The 17294-nt window shown below is 40.3% G+C and overlaps 2 protein-coding genes across 2 annotated transcripts in view; both read left to right on the top strand.

The window, feature by feature from the left end:
* LOC109423852 (uncharacterized membrane protein DDB_G0293934) overlaps positions 1-17294 on the top strand; it is a 619352-nt gene that overhangs the window by 228778 nt on the left and 373280 nt on the right. The window lies entirely within an intron of this gene.
* LOC109423828 (odorant receptor 82a-like) lies at positions 1119-12538 on the top strand. The gene is made up of 5 exons (XM_019698869.3): positions 1119-1858; positions 8523-8703; positions 8770-9205; positions 9267-9419; positions 9478-12538. The coding sequence occupies exons 1-5, from the start codon at positions 1471-1473 to the stop codon at positions 9529-9531; spliced, it is 1212 nt and encodes a 403-aa protein (XP_019554414.2). The 5' UTR covers positions 1119-1470; the 3' UTR covers positions 9532-12538.

Raw genomic sequence — 17294 nt, 5'->3', positions numbered from 1 at the left:
TCTCACACTTTTTGTATAAAACCTTTTAAATTATGGTATGGGTCGTCACACTTTGTTAAAGCATAACGTAATTAATGTGTGTTCCATACTCCTGTTTTCTTTTTTTTATCGAATAGGGTATATGTACCATTCCTTGGCCTAATTTGCAAGCCGCCTTGACAATTTTGACCATAACTCATGAATAAATAGCACTAAAAATAATATGTTGACCATATTATACACTCTAGGCAATGCATGTTTCACCAATTGGAAGTAAACTAACGTAAATATTCAAGAATTTGCATAATTAAGTTGAAAAGATTCGATGCGATGGTATGCAACGTTGGTCTATGGTACAAAAATTGGCCTATTAGTGGATACAACGTTGGCCTATTACTTTCCATGTACTAGAACCACTAATTATCTCATTTTTTCAATATTTCTGCTGAAGTATTATCTCTGTTTGTTCACCAATCCTACTTTTAAATTACATTTTCGGAGCCAAATTTTCAAAAAACTATAAATAAATCAGTTTAACTAAAGTTCTTTCTAAATTTAGTAATGAAAACAACGCAACACTATTATTGTGTTATATTTTTACAGTCACCGCACACAAAATCTTTCTTCCTGTTCGTTCTTTCTGGTTCTTGCGCAAGAAATGTTGTTGACGTCCTTTTATCGCTGTTTTTGACGTCACTTTACTGATGGGCCAAGATTTGGGTACATAGTGAAAAAAATGTCCTCAATATTCGGCACAGTCAATTTGTAAAATAGTTATTATTCGTTGAAAACAAATACACAAGATCAAAATAGCGTCTTTGACCGTCGCATCAAATGATCAGTTATTGAAAAGTCAATTCGAAATGTTCCAGAATCATGCCATTTATGATCATGTGTATAGACTACCCACTAAGCCAAAGAATCATGGGCGTCTACAAAAGCTAAACAAAGTGACATTTTCATTCAATTTTAATGCTCCAAAGTGCTAAAATTGAAACGAAATGCTACAGATGTTTGGCGCATAGCTTTTCCGATATCCAGTTATGCGTATTTGTTTGAGTTTTTGGTTTACATTGAGATAGATCGAACGAGGGGACTATGCCAACGAAGCATCCCGATACCCTATGTATGATTCCGTATTGCACACATCGTGTATTTGGAACATTCTTCCCTCCACAGTCAAGGTCATTCCGAAAGTCAGTGAAGTAGTCATCAGATAATTTTCAATCCTCAACAAATCTGTGCACCTCCCAAACGCCATCAAAGTTTTAAAGCACGTTCGTTGCTACGCTTTCAAGGTTGATACTGCAATTATATGCTGTCGAAAAGCACTGTCGTTTGTGCCCTAATTTCTCACGTTCAGCAAAGACCGCCCTTGCTTCAGACTGGTGACGACAAGGACAGCAGCTCCGAATCCAACAAATATATAAAGGCAACGTCCCAAGTCGATTTGCTTCTGGGACGAAATAGTCGAGCAAACGAGTTAAGCCAATGTTTCCGACAGTCGCTGGCTACGCCAAGACACCAAAGACAAAGCGAATGGCACTCCCCAGCTCCACCCCGGTAGACGGGAGGACGACGACGGCCCAGGGAAAGTTTCTCCGGGTGCAGCTCTTGTGTCTGGCCCTGATTGGAGTACAACGGGACGAAACTGTGTCAAGCCGGGCGATTTTCCACGTCTGCTTTATCTCGATGGTGATCATGGATTTGGCGACGATTCTGTTCGCCCTGGAGCATGCCAACGACATTGCGCTCGTGTGTGACTGTTTGGGGCCGACGTTTACCGCCTATCTGGGCATCGTCAAGCAGTACTGTCTCAGCGCTCATCGGGTCGAACTGTGGAATATTATTGAAACGCTGAGACGCCTCAAGGATTATGGTGAGTGAAGTGGTTGAGATACGCGAACAATAGTCATAGGCGTGCGAAGGCGTGGGCAAGGGATGTTCACGGAGAAAATCAGATACCGTGATTTCGGGTGAAATTGAACGACGTGAGGGGCATTTCTATTTTCTAAAAATAACACTTTAAACTTAAAACAATTTGTACGCAAACTGACCATCATTTGGCTTGAGGGTTATTTAATGATGAGTTTACTTGTTTTACAGTCAATTAGTCACATTGGGTCTCGTGGTTAAGGTTATGAATCGCCAATCCGGAGACGGTGGATTCGATTCCCGTTCCGGCGGAGAAAATTTTCTCGATCCCCTGGGCATAGTGTATCATTGTACTTGCCTCACAATATACAATTTCATGCAATGGCAGGCAAAGAAAGCCATTTCAATCAATAACTAAAGAAGTACTCGAAAACACTAAGTTAAAGCGAGGCATGCCAAGTTCCAGTGAGAATGTAAAGCCACAAAGAAGAAAAAGAGGAAGAAGTCACATATTTCTGTAATAAATTCAATATTTTCCTAAACTGAGTGGTAGACGAACTTCAAATGCACTTCTAAACTTTTGTTGCCGTGGCTGCATCGCACATATAATGAAATAATAATAATAAATAATCGAACGAATGTTTATTGCTGCTAAGTATTCGCTAAACACGATTTTGTCATCAAAAGTTCTATAAATATTAAAATTTATTCATAAAATCGTACTTCTCCTAAAGTATGCACATATTTAGTAAGGCAATCGCATAGTTTCAAGCGTTTTCTTTAGATTTATTAACTATAAATTTAAATAATTACAAATTAGAAAACTTGTAAAAGTTTTGCGTAGCTTTTCGCGTTTTGGGGTGGTTAATTTAGGTGGAAAACATATTTTCAGTACCCATAAAGGCATTTCACATACTGATCAATTTCACCCCGAAAGCAAATTTTTTTATTTTTTATTTAAAATGATATTTATTGCAATAAAATGATTTGCAGAAAAAGTTTCAGTCCCGTTCACTGATAAATACCGTGGTCGCACTTGTTTTAAAGCATTGAGTTTAACTATATCGATAACATCTCAAAAGTTAGACGCTAAAAGTTGTGAAAAGTGATCAATTTCACCAGAAATCACAGTATGCATCGTTAGCATACTTTTTTCTGTAGAAATGTCATGTAAATTGGCGGAAGCATTCGAAAGTTAGGAATAGACTTATGAAAGATACGAAAAATATTCACAACAATACTGATAGCTTAACCAGTCGTTCAAAACTAATTAATTTTACATGAAACAGTCTTTATGAGTAGAATAGAAATCTACTTCGTCATTTCAGAAAAAGATTATAATTACAATAATTACAAATCCTCGACGGAATCCTTGAAGGAATTCCTAGAGAAATCTTTGGAGGAATTTTGGAGGAATCCTTGAGAAATTTTCTGGAGGAATCCTTGAAGGAATTCCTGGCGGAATCCTTGATGGTATTCCTGGAAGAATCCTTGAAAAAGTTCGCGGAAGAATCCTCGAAGGAATTCCTGGAGGAATCCTTGAAGAAAATCCTGAAGTAATCCTTGAAGGAATTCCTAAAAGAATTCTTGAAGGAATTCCTGGAATAATCCATGAAGGAATTTCTGTAGGAATCCTGGAAAAACTCCCAGGTAATTTTCAAATGGTTTCCTGGGGTAATCTGCAGAGGGAACTTCTGGAGGAATCCTCGAAAAAAAAATGTACGATTCCCTAGAAGAAAATCATGGAAAAATCATCGGAAAATTTCTGGGGGAAACCTGGAAAAATCTCCGGAAGGAATTCCACGAGGGAACTGCTGGATGAATCTTTAGAGAAAATTCCTGGAAAATTCCATAATAAATCCCTGTCCCGGGTAGAGACAAAAAACAAACCAAGGACAAAACAATAACAAATTTTGACATCATATCAAATTTTATCATTTTTAAGTTATTTATAAATAACACTTAATAACACGCCAAGAACAAAAAATATTATCATTGCATAATTTGTTGTTTCTGAGTTATGATTGAATAATAATAAATAACTTAATAATAACAAAATATGCAATCATTGCAAAATAAGTTCTTTTAACCGTCATAAATAAAATAACATCACAACGGCATATTTTAAGTTATGTTATTATAAACCATAAGTTATGATTTATTTTGTTATTAGTGAGTTATTTAGTATTCATTTTATTTTAAATAAATTGTTGAAAAGAAATTTTTGTTATTGGTTTGTATGGTATAAGCTATACATAGCACACTTTTTCTGGTAAGAAGTAAGCCATTTATCATTTTATATAAAAAATTTTCTGAATTATAGGAAGTCGTTACGAGATCCTTACAAAAATTGCATTGAGATTCGCTCAGAATTTCTGCTTGGGATTACTTCAGAAATTCCTCCCATGAACTCTCTAAAACTAATTCAGGATTGCATCTGGGATATCTGACGGAGTTCCCTCAGAGATTTTTCCAGGAGTTTATTTGGGATTTGTTCAGAACTACCATCTGGGGCTCTTCCAGGAGTTCTTTCTAGGATTAGTTCTCTAACTCCATACGGGATTCCTTCCTGGGATTCTAAAGAAAATCCTTCCGAAATTCCCCCAGAAGTTTCCTATGAAATTATTGTAGAAGTTCCTTCACTGGTTTCCATTAAATTCTTTTTTTTTTATCTGTATTAACGAGATTTTTAGCCCTTGGCTAGTTCATCTCGGGACCCACGCTGTACTTCCCTTCCGAAGGAAGAACTTACATTTTGCGAGTTTGTCGGGAGTGGGATTCGATCCCAGGTCCTCGGCGTGATAGTCGAGTGTTCTAACCATCACACCAGGTCCGCTACTCCATTAAAATTGCTCCAGATCCTTTTGGAATTTCTTCAGATTTTTTCTAGGAAGAAACTATTGAAAGAATATCAGAAATCGCTTGTGTAAAAATTCCCTACAAAACTGTTGCAGATATTCCTTAAGAAGTTGTTGGACGAATTTCATACGGAATTCAAGGGCAAGTCTTGAAATACTTCCATAAAGAATAAAACAAACTTTTGGAGTATTTCCATGAGCAACATTTCAGAAACTTCCAGAATGAATTCCAGAATATGTTATCTGCAAGAATTCCAGCAGGAAATCCTGCAGAAATCCCAGAAGAAGCTCTTGGAGGAACCTCGGAAGGATATCCCGAATGAATTATTGGACAAATCTTAGAAGGAGCTCCTAGACGAGTCTTTATTTAATTTTCAAGAAATTCCGAAAAGAACTTTTGAAAAATTCCCAGAAGATACCCCGGGTGAAATTTATGGAGATGTCCCTGATGCCACTCCTAGTGTAATCTTAGAAGAAAATCCTGAAGAAATACCCGAAGGAACTATGAGAGGAACTGATAAAGTTACTCCTAGAAGAGACTTAGAAGGAGTACCTGGAGGATTCCCGGAAGAAGTTGCTGGAGAAAAGATTTCTCAGATAAATTTCATAAACAGTTCTTGGAGAAACCTCAAAGGGAATTCCTTGCGGATTTGTATAAGAGTCGCCCAGAGTAAACCGAGCGAAATCCCAAAAAGTTCTATCCGAGAGAGAACTCCTGGAGGAATTACTAGAGGAACTCCAGGACGAATCTTAGAATGAATTCCTGCAGAAATCCTAGAAGGAACTCTTGGAATGATCCCGGAAGGAATTCCTACGGGAATCTCCGAATAAACATATGAGTGAACTCCAAAAAAAAACTTGAGAAATCCTTCATACAAATTTCAAAATTTTTGTATGAACAAAAGTCTACGAAGGGGGAGGGGGGGTCTGAGATTGCCAAATTTTGGTCTGCGTGGTTTATGAACAGCCCCCAATGAATCCTTCGTGAATCTTCAATTAATTTCGTAAAGCTTTGTTCCAGTATGTCTTCTAAAATTTCATAAGGTAACCGTCAGAGTCCTAGCAGAATTCCTTCCACCGTAGTCTGAACCCCAATATTGCATAATTGATAATTAGTATCCAACCATAGTTCTCGTTGTAATACCATTTAAAGTTCCCCCAGAATCCCAGCGCAATCTTTCTCATTAGCATTTCCCTTGGAACGCTTAAAAACTACGATGGAATCCCACTATCTGGATCTTCTCCAGAAGCCCATCCAAAAGTTATCAATTGAATAATTTTACCCACACGCGCGCGAAAAAGTACATGTTAATTTCAATCACACTTCCTGAGGAAACGACCGAATTTTCATGAGGTCAAAATCGTAAACACCAAGGTCACGATTGTCAAAGAATAAGAACAATTTATGTAGCAGTACTCGAGCAAAGTCTAATAGCAAATTGAAAACTAATTTTGATGTTGTGATATTGCAAATTTAGATAACTCAGGTTGCTGTCGTTTTGGTCGTTTTAATTAGAGCAGAAAAATGTTCCTGTGACAGCAAATTGAAAACAATTGGGTATTTGAATTATGAAAAATGTATTGATTTTTTGGTTTTATACGCAAGAGCACCCTTTTCTGAGTGACTATGATTTTTTTCAGATTTTTAGAACTTTGTTTTGGTACCTAAAATCAATTTCAAAGATATTTTTTGAAATCACCTTTTGACAGCTGGGCAACTGTTTGACAGCTCCGCCCAGTACAAAATGCGACGAGGGGTGAATCGACAAATCGCTCCCATACAAACTTCAAATTGATTTTTTAATAGGTTCCCGGGCTCTAAAATTCATGAAAATTTGGATTTCGGCGCAGTTTGACATGCAGATTCAAAATATCGAATTATCTCAACACCGTTAAAGAAGCCAATTCCTGCTATCGATGATAACAAATTGATAACTGTTTTTGTTATCAACGCAAAAAAAATGATGATGATTAACCTGGGCTTGTTAGGGGAATATCTGTAAATAAAAAGAAAATCGGGTTAAGTACGATTCCTTTGAATTCCACTAAGAATTTGCATCCTTTGACAGATACGTATTTCGACCTCAACTGTAAGGTCGTCTTCAGTGTCTTGTACTTGACTCGAGTCAACTGTAAGGTCGTCTTCAGTGTCTTGTACTTGACTCGAGTCGAGTCAAGTACAAGACACTGAAGACGACCTTACAGTTGAGGTCGAAATACGTATCTGTCAAAGGATGCAAATTCTTAGTGGAATTCAAAGGAACCGTAGGGGAGACTGGGGAGACTTGATCCCTTTTTCTTAATTTACATGAAATTTTAAGAAAAAACACACAACTAGATCCGATTTCCGTACAAAATGGCAGGTAAACATCTATTGCAAGTTAATACACAACAGAAGGCCTTTAAATTATTGTTAAAGTTTTCAAAACTGTGTTTTTATGGAGGCATGTCTTATGATGTATTTTTCAAAAATGGGTGACACTTGATCCCCCTTTGAACACATGGTTTATTCAAAGGGGAAATAATTCCAGAGTCTTCCTATTAATTTTCTTTTCGAATTTTCCTGTATTTTCGATAAATATGGAATGATTGAAATTGTAAGTTTTCCTTTAATTTTTAAGGATATGCCGTATTTTTAAAATGGGGAGACTTGATCCCCCTTTTCTTGGTTTGTACTAAAGCTATAATTATCTGACACATTTTATCATTGAATAGACTAGAATTCCAAGTAAATAGAGGCTTCCGAATAGAATTTTATTTTTCACATGTATAATGTGTGTGTAATCCTCGAGGGATCAAGTCTCCCCATGTCACTGTTGCGTATACTAAGCTGAATTAATTAAAATATGTTAACAACAGCCTTATTTGGATAAATAAGATTGAAAGTATTTTATTTGAACTATGTGCTGTGAAATTTTGACACGATTTGGTTCAATTTTCACAAAGTTATTGAGATTTTTCAGAATTGCCTAAAAGATTTCTGAAGGACTGAAAACAAACCATCAGCCGTTAAAAAATAATACAATGTACAATCGAAATCACTTGTAGCCAAAACATAGTCGTTTGTCCAGGAGTAGTTTTGTAAAAATTATGCTAGAAGAAAAATGTTTTTAATTCCGAGAAAACCTGGGGGGAACAAGTCTCCCCAGGGATCAAGTCTCCTCAGTCTCCCCTACTTAACCCGATTTTCTTTTTATTTGCAAAAAAAATGAAAAATCGTTAAATGTAGTGTTTTTTAATTAATTTCAAATCGTAAATGCAATTATATAATTACATTTATGATATATCCCTAGAATTACTTTACAAAGTTTACCAAAACATTTAAAACTATTCCAACATTAAATATTTACATTAATTTAGAGTGACAGCAAATCGAAAACAAAATTAGAAATCAAATTAAGTATAGATAAATTGATATCAAAATGTGATATCAATTTGTTGCTGAATACAAATCATGTTTTCGATTTGCTGTAATTTTGTTGTTGGACTTTGCTCGGGTATGCAGTGCCCTGTTTACAACATCGTTTCGTTAAAATGCTGTCAATTGAACAAATATCAAAATTACTTACGGAAAAAAGGAGAAATTTTATTTGAGTACTCTACTTGGGAAAAGGAAACCTACCTTAAATTGCCTTGTCATTTATGGACGCTCCCTTGCTTGTATCATGTCATAACTCCATAGTCTGAACATAGCATGAGAAATAATACTTAAAAACCCGCCTCCTCTCTCTATCCTGTGCACGCCACAGAGCCAAATCTGTGTGACGGAAAAAACGAGTAACATTGCCCTAATTCGTTTAAATTTTTTAGCCCAAGCTGATGAAATCGTTTCAATCGAGCGGAACAATAAAATCGATCGCATTCTGGCGACAGCTTATCTGGTGTCGGCGTCTGCAACGGGATCACTGTTCATCTTTGCGGCACTGGCCAAAGGATTTTACAAGTTGATTTTTCAAAACAGCATTGAATGGGGACTGCCACTGTCGCTGAGGTTTGCGAGAAGTGATTGATTGCTCTATGATTTATTTCGTTTAATGATGATTTGTTTTTTTGGCAGCTTTCCTTTCAACACCAGCCAACCGATTATTTTTGCATTGTTCTTCATCTGGTCCAGTGCCGCCATCTATATAGTCGTGTTTTGCTCTGTGTCCAGTGATGCCAGTTTCGGTGGATTGGCTTCCAATGTGGTCGTCCATTTCAAGTTGTTGCAGAAGCGCTTGCAGGATACAACTTTCACTGACAATGACGAAAATCTGAAATACTTAATTGAATATCACTCTTTGTTATTGGACTTATCACAAAAACTCATGTCATCATTCCGAGTTATCATTATAAATAATTTATTAGTCGCTTCGGTGTTGCTGTGCGTTCTAGGATTCCAGCTGGTAATGTTCCTGGGATCGACTCTGATGCTAATTTATTTTATGTACGTCACGGCTATCGTTATTCAAATCACATTTTTCGCATATTACGGATCGCTGTTATCGCATGAGGTATTGTTATGCATTCATCATGTGGAGAAACAAATTGACGAATTCGGTGAACTTTCTACAGAGTGAAGCGGTTGGCAATGCGATATACTGCAGCAATTGGTACGAGGCAACACCTAAAACCAGACGCATTTTGTTACAGTGCTTAATGCGGGCTCAAGTTCCGGTCAATACCAAGGCGGGCTTCATGGTCGCTTCGCTACCAACATTGAGAGCTGTGAGTGGAAAAATCTTCAATAATGTTTTTTAAACTTACCTACTTTTGTCATTTGTAGATTCTCAATTCTGCTGGCTCATACGTCGCTTTGCTGTTGTCATTTACTGATTAATATCTGACTAAGAGACATGGAATATGGACCCATAACTCTGGGTTGTTAGCAGCAGTCGGTAGACCACATCTACAAAACTTCAACATATTGTGCTGATTGAAACAATGGATGATTTCATGCAATATACAATTCCACAAAATGAAAACAGCAGCGTTTACGTACGTTTCAATCCATTTCGCGGAAGGGTTCTCGCGTACGCGATAACTGTAAAGAACTACTTTTAATCAATTGCTCTACGATTCGTTTGTGAATCATTATAACGTTGCTCCCGGTTAAACATATGCCACGCCGCCAGCCAACCAACAGTCATCAACTCAGCGAGGATGCTGATGGTGTGTTGTCCTGTTCAGCAGCGGTAGGACTCTTTTTATACTCACATATGTGTTTTAAGGCAGCAGTGCCACCACCATGCACCGTTTACCCATTATAGTACGCGTTTAACTCACTCTTGCGGTTTCGGAGCGTCAGTGAGTGTGTCAGAGAGTGCTGCGGTGCACAGTTGTAGTGCAGCAGTTTCACGTACAGAGTCGGTAGGTACGGCTTCAACCGACCGCCAACCAACAACCAGAGCCTAAAGTCGTTATGCACAATTATGCATGCACGGTTGAACATGGTAATGCCCTCCTGGAATTTCTGAACACACACGGAAAGAGTCGACTGCGGTGATATGTGGACGCAGGGGTTTGCCAAGAGAAGACTGCTACTCGTCGTACAAAACCACAACACACATATGATCGTTGTGGGGTTGCGGATGCCAGTAGTTAGCATGGAGGCACATTGCACCAGCGAGACCGGAAGTCGTAATACGAAACCATTATCCATTATGAGAAGGTGACAAACTGAGAGGATTGTTATGGGCCGTTTAGTAATGTGCGACTCTAATTACTTAGAATAATAAGTATGTTTTTCAGCTCAGTTCCTGAATAGCAGTGTTTTATACTAGAATGGTTCAACACATGGTCTAAGTATCAGATCTGTAATAGAAGAATGCATGAAAGTGAATTTAAATTTTATAAAATAAGAACTTCAAAGAATGTACTGATTTGCCTGATTCGCATCTCGACAACATATCATTTACAATCATACAACTCGGTTTGTGCTATTGGTCAACAGGTTATGTGCTTGAAAGAAGCATTTCAAGCATTGTCGGCTTGTAAATCTTTGTTTGTACCACACAAAACTTGTGAACATGCAACACACTTCAGCTTTTGTCATGTTGGGTAGTTGTGTCACCATATAGATTTTTTGAGATTTTGCGTATTTTTGTGTTCAACTCATTTCAGAGAACACTTTTCAAAGTTCGTATAAGCTGCATGCGAGATTTTGACATACAACACATCCTCGAGCATAAATTATTCGATGTGACTTAATTAGGTGCGCTTGCTCAACATGACGTCGACACAAACAAATCATTCAATAAAACATGTCCTCGCAAATTGATCACTTTAGTGTTAATCACCGATACGTGTGTGGGGGCAGCCAGCAGCACACAGAGTGCTTGTCGTATCTCATTTTCCTGGATTAAATCATTAGCACGTCCTGCACTACTGTTGGCTGCCGTTTGCCGCCGCCGACGACGACTTGGTTCTCCGTCCATTTGTGTGAAATCCGGCTCGGACGACAGAAAGAAAGCGACATAAATAGTTGGCTGCTGGCTGCTGGCGATTGTCGGTCCCATGGGATGGGAACGATTTGGGCAGGTGGCCGTCTGTCACACAGTATCAGGTGGATCTGTCGCCAAGGAAAGCTATCGTCTGTTGGTGTTCTCAGTTTTATGCCCTTGTTTGTTTCCCAATTGAACGTTTTTGTGGAAAGCCGTTGAAACCAAGAGATATTTGTGGAAGGATGAACGTGTGAACAATGGAAATGTTTTTTTCTTTTAGGCTTCCGAGTGACGAAAATAAAATTAATATCGTATGAATTAAAAAACTCAAGAGTAAAACAAAGCAATGAAATATCTGGTGTACCGGATTTTGTAGGGAAGTTGCGGGGTAAAGTTCATCCAGTTGATCACTATGAGGTCCACGTGCTTTAAATACTGAGGGTTCTACAATTTGTTTCAATGGATCACTAAAATTACTAAAACGGCCGCTCTGGAATGAACAGATAGCGCCACCGTAGCCTAATGTGTTTGACATAACTCCACTGCTGCTGTCACAAATGCTAATGGCGCATTCGTTTACATTCGGCGAACGCTAGAAAAGTTTGCTTCATTGATCCATGGAACTATCTTAGGCGTAAATCAGTTTTGTGATTATTCTTGAAGTATGGCCAATGATGTCAAATTTAGTAAAACAACAGATAAAAAATAATGAGATATACACGTCATGTAAACTTCATTTTAGTCATGTAAAATTGGTAGGCAGATTCAATTTTGTTATGAGTAAAAACTGAAATTAGCATATCGTATTTGTTTAAAAAGTCCATATTTCTTTTGTAAAAATCAAACGATTCTAACAGAAATTGCCTATCTTTCGGCGATTTAAATAAATACAGGTTCCTGTGCTCCTGCTGGCTCCTTCCGTAACCTAACGTCTGCGGCAGCCCCCTGGCCCTCGCACTGCTGCCGTGACGAGCTCCCACTTCGGTGACCTTGTCTACGTTTTTCACCTTCAAAATCACCTCTTGTGTGAGAGCCGTCACCTCTACCCCTTCGCCAAGGACCTCTTCCGCTAAACTTTTGCAGGCGGCGCCCATGCACTCCTTATCGCGCTCCAGCTCCAGGATCATCTCGACCGTACGAGTACGTCTAATATTGCGCACTTAGGCTCCCAGTTCCTCGAGATTAGTGTTGCTTCGCTTCGCCTTCAAGACGTCCGAGTACTTCGACTGTCTGCTCTTGAAGATGAGCGCGTCGCCTTTCTCGCTCTTGGCACCTACTCTTAGCTTCTTCTACCTGCAGCTTAGTCTTCTTCTTCCGCCCGACGTTCGTCCAAGGGGAGTCCTCCCCTTGGTTCGCCCTACTCTGTGGTTGCTGAGGGCCTGCCATTGCAATGGTCGCAACCCCTTGTTCCCATCCTTCCGGTACGGGCCAGTCTTTTCCTGCCCACCCTTCCCAGCTTTCCCGGGACACCTGACTGGGGCCCGACTTGCCGACATTACTGCCGACCTTCGGGGTTAGTATTCACCTAGCCTTGCGGGTACCGCTTGACAGCTCATCACCTGACGGCTGCCTCATCCGCTTCTGCGAGTGCTAAGCAAAGAGCTTAGAGACCCGTATACGCTCAAATCGTTGTATGTTAGACTCGTTCGACCTATTATCGAAACCTCTTCGATTGTATGGGATCCATATCACAGCACTGTTGCCTCAAGGATAGAATCCGTTCAAAAGCGGTTCATCAGGTTCGCGTTACAGAACTTGCCGTGGAATGACCCTTTAAACTGCCACCGAATGGCAAATTGATAGGACTGGAAACTTTGAAGCAGAGAAGCAAACGGGCTAAGGCTATGTTCGTTACAAAACTTCTATCGGCGGAGATTGACGAGCCCAAATTGCTTTGACGGCTTTTCGGGCCCGTATGAAGTTGATCACCAATATCAACTTCTTTTCCCGATCAGCCTAGATAGCTGTGTAGTGTCGGTAGCGGTTAGTTCAACTGGCTAAGAATAGCACTACGGACCGCCTGTTCCAGTGGTAGGAATCCACTAATCAGGTGACCCCTAATTCATGGTGTTATGCGGCTTTATGCTTACCGTGCCTAGGAATGAATGGCTAGGGGGGTCTAATAAAAACCTAACCGCAAACGGAGCCTGTGGAGTACCAGGGCACCCTCCACAGTATTTGCCCTTACTGTGCTAACCGGAGCAATAGCGCGGTGGACCTTGTGTTTCTCCGAGACAATCAGCTGCCCTTCTTCAATCTCATACTTGAGGCTGAATAAGGGCGGGATTATGAAGATGTTATTAATTAGTTTAGATTTTCACCTATATGGTTTCGCATTATGCGTTTTACACAGTGTATTCTGTGCATCCTCGCCTTTGGCGCACTCAATTCGATACCGATCTGGCTTTATTGTTGCTGTTCTTTTTTGTGCTGTGATTGTTAAGAGTTTAATCTTGCCTAGTTTGGGTAGTGGCTACGGTTAGGATAGCTCAGATCAATCTTCAGCACAAAAGAACAGCAACGATCAATCTTTGTAGACTTATGCAAAATGGTACAGCCCAAGTGGCGTTAGTCCAAGAACCTTACTTTCGTAAGGGGAATTTCTATTTAGGAAACCTTGTGAATCCGGTGTTTGCTACTTTCAGTAAAAATGAAATGGCAAACTCACGTGTCATGCCTCGAGCATGTGTGCTTGTCAACAACGCAATCGTTGCTACACTCATCTCTGAACTAACTACCAGAGATGTATGTGCTATCATAATAGATGTATCTGTTGGAAACCTCAACAGGAAATACGTTTATTGTTCGGTTTATTTACCGCATGATGAACCATCCCCTACGGATGCTTTCAAGCAAGTCATTGCATACTGCACTTCAAAAGGCCTTCCGCTAATTGTTGGTAGTGATGCTAATGCTCACCATATAATCTGGGGCAGCTCAGACATCAATTTGAGAGGCTCCAGTTTGATGGAATACTTGAGTAGTACAGATCTTGGATTACTTAACATAGGCAACCGCCCAACCTTCATGGTATCTGGTAGAGAGGAAGTGTTAGACATAACGCTTTGCTCTAGCAGAATTAGTCATGAGCTGACCAATTGGCATGTGTCAGATGAAGAATCTTTATCTGATCATCGTTACATCTTGTTTGAACATGTGAATTTTACTTCGCAAACTTTGCGTTTCAGGAATCCCCGGTCAACCAACTGGGATCTCTTTACCGATTTGGTTGCAGCCAAATTTCATGGATACTCACCATCAATTGACACTCCAAGTGATTTAGATGATGCCGTTGATACTACAACGGCCTTCATCATGGAAGCTTTTGAAGAAGCCTGCCCTCTGCGGTCTGTGAAGACCACAAGAGGAACCCCTTGGTGGAACTCCGATCTGGCGAAGCTCAGGAAACAATGTAGAAAGAGTTGGAACAGACGACGTTCGGCTGGATCGGAGGCTTTCAGGTCGGCTCGCAAGGCCTACCAGAAAGCTCTTCGGTCTGCTGAACGATCCGGCTGGAAAAACCTTTGTACAAATGTTTCCAGTCTGAGTGAAGCCAGTCGATTGAACAAAATCCTTGCAAAATCTAAGGATTTTCAAGTGAACGAACTTCGTTTGCCAAATGGTGATTTCACTTCCTCTGATGAGGAAGTTTTAGAATGTTTATTCAGTACACACTTCCCCGGATGTGTGGATATTACATCTTCGGATGAACCTGATGTCTTTTCTTGTAGTTATGATTCTTTAGCTTCGGCTCGGAGTATCATAACTTTAGAATCGATTGAATGGGCACTTAATAGCTTTGCTCCTTTCAAATCTCCTGGGGCAGATGGGATTTATCCTATTTTGCTTCAGAAGGGATTTGATCATTTCAAACATGTTTTGAAACAACTACTTGTTTGCAGTTTTGCTACAGGGTATATTCCCAAATCCTGGCGGGATATTACTGTGAAGTTTATTCCGAAAGTGGGTCGCGCGTCGTATGAAGAAGCAAAGAGCTTCAGACCTATCAGTTTGACCTCTTTTCTTCTGAAATGCTTAGAACGCATTGTGGATCATCACATCCGTGATGTTTATCTGGCCAATGTGCCTCTTCATGTGAACCAACATGCTTACCAATCTGGAAAGTCCACTGTGACTGTTTTACACAAAGTTGTTTACGATATCGAGAAGGCATTCGCTCAAAAGCAATCCTGCTTGGGTGTTTTCTTAGATATCGAGGGTGCCTTTGACAACGTGCCTTTCGATGCCATATTGGAAGCCGCACGGGGTCATGGTATATCTCCAATGATTTCCAATTGGATTCACCAAATGCTCAAAAACCGACATCTCTTCTCGACATTGCGTCAAGCGGCGATTAGGAAATTGAGTGTTTGTGGATGCCCCCAAGGGGGAGTCTTATCACCACTTTTATGGAATCTCGTAGCAGATACGCTATTGAGGCAACTCAATAATAGCGGTTTTCCTACTTATGGTTTTGCCGACGACTACCTAACATTGTTAGTCGGTATGTGCATCAGCACCCTTTTCGACCTGATGCAAAACGCTCTTCAGGTAGTTGAGGGTTGGTGTCGCCAATATGGCCTTTCGGTAAATCCGAGTAAAACATCTATTGTTCTTTTCACGGAAAAGCGAAACCGTAATGGTGTTCGAACTTTACGTCTCTTTGATTCTGAAATCAATGTGACTGAACAGGTAAAGTACGTTGGAGTCATTCTTGATTCCAAGCTTTCCTGGACACCTCATGTTGAGTTCAGAATCAAGAAAGCTTGTATGGCCTTCGGGCAATGCCGGCGAACCTTTGGTACAACTTGGGGTCTAAAACCCAAGTATATCAAATGGATCTACACAACTGTTGTTCGGCCAATATTGGCCTATGGATGTCTTGTGTGGTGGCAAAAGGGCGAAGTGAGAACGGTCCAATCAAAGTTAGGCCATCTCCAAAGGATGTGCTTAATGGCGATGTCTGGAGCGTTCTCTTCAACTCCCACGGCAGCGCTCGAAGTTCTCTTTGACGTTGTCCCACTACACATTCATCTCAAACAAGAAGCACTTTCTTGCACTTACCGTCTATGGGTACTCGGTTTACTAGCGGAAACTCCTGTGAACCGCAGTTCAACACACACCTCGTTGTTTCCACTTTTGGTGAATTGGGACAAAGTTGTCCTTGCTCCAAGTGATCTTACAATTGCTTGTAATTTTCCATATAGGACATTTTCCACGAAATTCCCTTCCCGGGAAGAGTGGACATCTGGTTATCTGGAGAGAAGTATTTCAGACGGCATCGTATGTTACACTGATGGCTCCCTTCTCGAAGGTCGAGCAGGTGCTGGTGTTTATTCTCGTGAGCTAAGGCTGTATCAGTCTTACTCACTTGGTAGACACTGCACCGTTTTTCAGGCCGAAATCTTTGCTCTTATGTGCGGAGTGCAATCAGCACTTCAGCAGCACGTAATGGGCAAAGTAATATACTTCTGTTCAGATAGCCAGGCTGCTATTAAAGCACTTGCTTCGGCCAACTCCAGGTCGAAGATAGTTATCGCTTGTCGAACTCAAATTGAGGAGCTGAATTCAGCAAACGCTGTTCACCTTGTATGGGTACCTGGCCATTCTTCCATCGCTGGAAATGAATTGGCTGATGAGTTAGCTCGCACTGGAGCATCACATGACTTCATTGGCCCTGAGCCAGCTATTCCGGTATCCAAGTGTTGGGTGAAGCTTCAGATTGACACCTGGGCTGCCACTCAGCACAAACAATACTGGAATAGTTTGGAGTCATGTCGTCAAACAAAATTGTATTGTACTGAGCCATCTCTAGGGGTGGCAAAGTATCTAACAAATCTGTCAAAGCAGAATTGCAGCATGCTGGTCAAAGCATTGACTGGCCACTGCCGACTCAGTTATCACATGGCGAATATTCAGCAAGCTGATTCATTTGCATGTGATAGCTGTGAATCCGATTATGGAACTTCGTATCATTTAATATGTAACTGTCCAGCTTTTGCGCAATTGCGTTTCCGAGTACTCGGGAAACACTTATTTAGTGAAACTGACTTCAGAAACCTGAATCTTCAGGACGTTCTGTTGTTCTTGACCCGCTGTGGTAAAGAGCTATAGGCTCTCTTTACGCTTTATGCATTATCACAGTGCCCTTCTCAGGGCG

Source organism: Aedes albopictus, chromosome 2 (assembly GCF_035046485.1).
Source record: "Aedes albopictus strain Foshan chromosome 2, AalbF5, whole genome shotgun sequence".
In the NCBI taxonomy this organism is placed as follows: Eukaryota; Metazoa; Arthropoda; class Insecta; order Diptera; family Culicidae; genus Aedes; species Aedes albopictus.
The sequence above is the reverse complement of the archived record's forward strand: the minus strand, read 5'-3'. Positions and strand labels throughout refer to the sequence as shown.